Source organism: Cololabis saira, chromosome 23 (assembly GCF_033807715.1).
Source record: "Cololabis saira isolate AMF1-May2022 chromosome 23, fColSai1.1, whole genome shotgun sequence".
In the NCBI taxonomy this organism is placed as follows: Eukaryota; Metazoa; Chordata; class Actinopteri; order Beloniformes; family Belonidae; genus Cololabis; species Cololabis saira.
In genome coordinates, this window is record NC_084609.1 from 33383046 (window position 1) to 33389034 (window position 5989).

Genomic DNA, 5989 nt, shown 5'->3' on the forward strand with positions numbered 1-5989 from the left:
ACTCCGCTGATATTTTGGCTGTGTGCTTTGGGTCGTTGTCCTGCTGAAAGATTAAGCGTCGTCCTAGTCTGAGGTCAACAGCACTCTGGATCAGGTTTTCATCCAAGATGTCTCTGTACATGGCTGCATTCATCTTTCCCTCTATGGTGTCCGTTGCTTGTTCCAACCAGCAGGGGGCGCTAAAGCGCCAGTCTGACAGTCACGTCCTGAACTCTGACCCGGATGTTGGCCACCTCAATACACATGTAGATCGAACAGGAAAATGTTGCTTTTCTTCAACTAAAATGGAATTAGATACGAAGAAAAAGACGTCGCAGGCTTTGTTATCGTGTGGCAGTGGTGGAGGTAAGAGTTGAGGATAAAACAAAGCAAGAAAATACTCAAAGTTGTGATGGAAAGCGAGCTAACTCGTGTTTAACACGAGCTTTTCAGGAAACTTGTAGTAAATTATTCCTTCCGGAAAACAACTTTGTGTTGTTATTACTATCATCATTAATTAAGACAAATATTTTGACAAAGAATTACATTTTGCCAGAAATATCTCAGTAAGATCAACTGCATGTTTTCACATGAACTCTGTACATTTCTGTCACACAGGATTATTTAAAATATCTTGCTATTTTGAGAAATATTTCCTCTTAAGGTGCTTGACTATATCCAGACTGTGTTTTTAGTCAAGTTTACCAGTCAGTCTGTCAGCATATGTTTCACTCTGTTCTGTTTGTAAATGTAAATGTACTTTATTTATGTACAGGACTGTCTCAGAAAATTAGAATATTGTGATAAAGTCCTTTTATTTTCTGTAATGCAAAACTGTCATACATTCTGGATTCATTACAAATCAACTGAAATATTGCAAGCCTTTTATTATTTTAATTAAATACTTACCTGCTGTACTCTACCGCCCTTACTTTTTAACAACTGGTGCTTTTTATTATTTTACCTCTTTTCTTATCATTTTATTTGTTATTTAAGTGTACTCTTGAATTAAATACTTTTTGAAAACTGCACGTAGTTATGGATAAGCCCTGGAAACAGGGATTGTGACGTAGAATTGTCAAATTGGTTTAATTCACCATACGAATCGTTACAGATTACTTTTGTAATACTGTATTTGACCCGGTCTTTGTACGTTTTGACCGTATAGAAACGTAATTCTTTCCATTGTAACAATGAGATGAACCTGCTGGATCTACTGCCCTTACTTTTCAACAACTTGTGCCTTTTATTTTACCTCTTTTCACCTCTTTTCCTATCATTTTATTTAATTGTATTTGTTATTTACTGTTTAATTGTGTCTTGTTGCTTTTAATGCTGATGTAAACCTCTTTGAATGACCTTGTGTTGAATTGTGCTACAAATAAACTTGCCTTGCCTAGAACAGAAAGCATGAAGGATTAACTTGATTTTGCTGACAGGTCTCGGTGAGAAACTTCTGCTGAAGCCACAAGCAGCCAGATCCCTCCAGACAGAGAGAATACCTAGAAGCAGCGGTGAGACTTGTTATTAGTTTGATATTTGTATTTATTGGCTTGAAATACAAAGAATAGGAGGAATAGTAACTGAAAGTGTAATTACTTGTGTGTTTTATTTGTCCTCAGTCATGGATAAGCTGCAGAACTTCTTACCTCAGATGGCTGAGGCCAACGAGAAGTTAAAGCAGCAGATAGAGGAGGGAGCAGCCGGATACCTGGACATCGAGAACGTGGAAGAGGCGGAGAGGGTTATAGAGATGGTGAGTGTCCATCACGGAAGCATTTCAGTGAAATATGAAAACAGTCCAGACACACAAACATCAATAATGTCTGAGGTCAGAACTGAGGATGTTACACAGTGTAATATGCAACGTTTTGTTTAATCTGACGTTATATTTTCATCATTTTAAGACTTGGGGCGCCTTTCACAAATAGGGCTGGGGATCGATTCAAATGTCAAGAATCGAATCGATTCGATTCCGATTCTTAAGATTCAGAATCGATTATCAAGATTTGATTCCGATATTGATTTGGGTTAGTGTTATTAAAACAGTTTTTTTTAGCTGTTGCATGAATGATATGACTGTAGTTCTGCAACATATGAATACTAGTATTATATTGAGATTCAACAGCAAGTATTGCAGCTAATGATGCTGTAAGGACCAATCAGCTCCCAGAATGCTGATAGAACTGAAACAGAAACATCGTTGGTCAGAATTACCAAACAGATCCAGGGAGGAAACAGAGACGGATGAAATCAGTTTTATTTTTTCCCACATTCTGTTTTTATTTGTTCCATTTTCGGTGTATTTTGGTTTTTAATTTTTGAGCATTTGGTTTTTAGCATTTTTTGCAAAGACAGTATATACAGTAATGAAATATAGACAATTTATGCAATTATAACCTAACACTTTAATGTTTTCATACCTTTAAACATATTTAAAGGCAAAAACATGGTCACAGTTATTCTCGTGTCCAACAAAACATTCCTTTTTTCGGAATAAACAAAAAAATAACAAAGTTGTAATGGAATGATGAAAAAAAAATACATAAATAAATAAAATAGAAAAAAAATCGATCTTTAGACATATGAATCGATTTTTAGGAATTAATATGAGAATCGATTTAGAATTGGGAAATCGATTTTTTTAAACACAGGCCTTTTCACAAAGCAGGTCGTGTAGAAACTGAGTATGTTGAACATGAACACAGGAAAACTTGGAGTTTCCCATTTCACAAAGTGAGGTTACCTAAAGGAGACCTATTATGCTTTAACATATATAAAGTGGATTCCCCTCAGCCTGCCAACTCAGAGAAGAAGTGATGTGTGTTATCAGGTGTAATGGCATTTTTAGGTTAGAAATAAGAATATTTCTTGGTAAGATCCTTAGTTTTTTGAGTGAAGGCAGTGAATTTGGTCGACTGGTGTAAGTTCAGGGTTTTTAAATTTATTATATCATTTAGTCTTAGTGATGTCAATTAACATCTAACATCTTATGTATATTTATAATTGCTCTTTAACTAAACAAAAATATGTTTTATCCGATTAATGGATGTAATTTTCAGTAGAATACTGGATTACTAGAGTATTGGATCTCTGCAGCCGTAGTTGACTCTAGTTAGTTTGTGTTGAGTCGGTTGAAGCTCCTTCATGAACCAGACCGGGTTAAAGGGTAAAGGAGGTTCAGATTTTAATCAATACCTGAAAGTGGTGAAAAAGTTAGGCCGGTGTTGAAAAGATCGATTTTTCCGATTCTAAATCGATTCTCATATTAATTCCTAAAAATCGATTCATGCGTCTAAAGATCGATCTTTTTGATTTTTTTTTTTTTTTTTTTTTTCATCATTCCATTACAACTTTTGGTATTTTTTTGTTTATGCCCAAAAAAGGAATGTTTTGTTGGACACAAACTGGTGCCATGTTTCTGCCTTTTAAATATGTTTAAAGGTATGAAAATATTAAAGTTTTCAGTTATAATTGCACACATTGTCTATATTTCTTTGCTTTATATACTGTCTTGGGGTTACATTTGCATAAAATGCTAAAAACCAAATTCTCATAAATGGGAAAAACTAAAACCGATTTCATCCGTCTCTGATTCCTCCCTGGATCTGTTTGGTAATTCTGACCCACGATGTTTCTGTTTCAAACTCCAAGTTTTCCTGTGTTCATGTTCAACATACTCAGTTTCTACACGACCTGCTTTGTGAAAAGGCCTGTGTTTAAAAAAAAATCGATTTCCCAATTCTAAATCGATTCTCATATTAATTCCTAAAAATCGATTCATATGTCTAAAGATCGATTTTTTTTCTATTTTATTTATTTATGTATTTTTTTTTCATCATTACATTACAACTTTGTTATTTTTTTGTTTATCCCCAAAAAAGGAATGTTTTGTTGGACACGAGAATAACTGGTGCCATGTTTTTGCCTTTAAATATGTTTAAAGGTATGAAAACATTAAAGTGTTTATAAAGTGGTTATAATTGCATTACTACTGTCTTGGGGTTACATTTGCATAAAATGCTAAAAACCAAATGCTCAAAAATTAAAAACCAAAATAGACCGAAAATGGAACAAATAAAAACGGAATGTGGGAAAAAAACTAAAACCGATTCCATGCGTCTCTGTTTCCTCCCTGGATCTGTTTGATAATTCTGACCCACGATGTTTCTGTTTGCAGTTCTATCAGCATTCTGGGAGCTGATTGGTCCTTACAGCATCATTAGCTGCAATACTTGCTGTTTATTGTTGTTGTTTATTAAGATCCCCATTAGCTGTCACCCATGGTAACAGCTAGTCTTCCTGGGGTCTACACATAAAATACATATAAATGTAACATATAAAATTCGTACATTACTACGTGAATTGAAGAATGGGAATGGAATCCCATTCTTGAACTACTGTTGAATCTCAATATAATACTAGTATTAATATGTTGCAGAACTACTGTGATATAATTCATGCAACAGCTCAAAAAACAGTTTTAATAACACTAACGCAAATCTGTATCGGAATCGGATCGAATTAAAGTGAGATAATGGATTCTGAATCTTAAGAATCAGATGGATTCTTGACATTTGAATGGATCCCCAGCCCTGATAGAAGTCAACGTGTGTTCTTTCTTTCTCACATACGCTGGTAAATTAGGATCTAAACATCCAAAGTGACTGAAGTGTCTGATCTCCACTACACAGTTTAACATTTGATCGTGGTTCTTTTTTGTATCCGTTCTTAATTAACGTGGTTGTCTTTTGTGTAGGACGTAGCGTTGGTAGAGCTGGACGGATCAGACGGTGACGAGGAGACGTCAGACCCTGAGGAAGACTCTGATTCTGAGGACGAGGACGTCGGGATCACAGAGCAGAATCTCAAACTACCGGGAGAAAAGAGCAGGAGGAAAGACGTGAGGATCCAGGTCCTGGAGTAGACGAGCCGGCTGCCCTCACGACCTTCTGCATTCTTCTCTTATTGACAAGAACAACTGTAAATCTATCTGGAGATGGACAGACTTTCCTCATCCCTATGGGAAAACATTTCGTTATTTTTCTACACATAAAGGAGCAAGAAAAGGATCCTGTAATAACTTTATCCAGTCCTAATCAGCTGACCCTGTACCCTCCGTGTCTGTGTGCTGTTTTCATGAGCTTGTGAACATTATTATATCAGTTTAAGCAACAAACTGTGTGGGCTTTTATGAGTCACAACTGGACGTAGAAACAAGATATCAGAACTAAGTACTTTTATTCATTATTGATCAAGTGCTATCATTCCAAATCCATGGGTTCCCAAGCCTGTGCTGCGTTTACCCCGGTTGTGTCAGGAAGGGCGTTAACGTAAACCCAGATCCATATCTGAACCAGCAGGGCCGGGGATCCAGTCACATGTCAAACATCCATTCCCATTCTTAAGATTCAGAATCGATTATCACGATTTGATTTGATCCAATATTGATTTGGGTTAGTGTTATTGAAACAGTTTTTTCAGCTGTTGCATGAATGATATGACTGTAGTTCTGCAAGATATTAATACTGGTATTATATTGACATTAAACAGCAAGTATTGCAGCTAATGATGCTGTAAGGACCAATCAGCTCCCAGAATGCTGATAGAACTGCAAACAGAAACATCGTGGGGCAGAATTACCAAACAGATCCAGGAGGGAAACAGAGACGCATGAAATCGGTTTTTATTTTTTCCCAAATTAAATTTTTATTTTTTCCATTTTCGTTCTTTTTCGGTTTTTAATTTTTGAGAATTTGGTTTTTAGCAATTAAGCAATTAATGAAATATAGACAATTTATGCAGTTAAAACTGAAAACCTTAATGTTTTCATACCTTTAAACATATTTAAAGGCAAAAACATGGCACTAGTTATTCTCGTGTCCAACAAAACATTCCTTTTTTGGGGATAAACAAAAAAATACCAAAAGTTGTAATGTAATGATGGAAAAAATTCGATCTTTAGACATATGAATGGATTTTTAGGATTTAATATGAGAATCAATTTAGA

At 35.4% G+C, this 5989-nt stretch overlaps 1 protein-coding gene across 1 annotated transcript; it reads left to right on the forward strand.

Annotated features, from left to right (window-relative positions):
• Nucleotides 1–223: 223 nt before the first annotated feature.
• Nucleotides 224–5158, forward strand: nopchap1 (NOP protein chaperone 1). The gene is made up of 4 exons (XM_061714547.1): nucleotides 224–345; nucleotides 1419–1493; nucleotides 1602–1735; nucleotides 4739–5158. Exons 1-4 carry the CDS (start codon nucleotides 285–287, stop codon nucleotides 4904–4906), a joined length of 438 nt encoding a protein of 145 aa, XP_061570531.1. The 5' UTR covers nucleotides 224–284; the 3' UTR covers nucleotides 4907–5158.
• The last annotated feature ends 831 nt before the right edge of the window (nucleotides 5159–5989 follow it).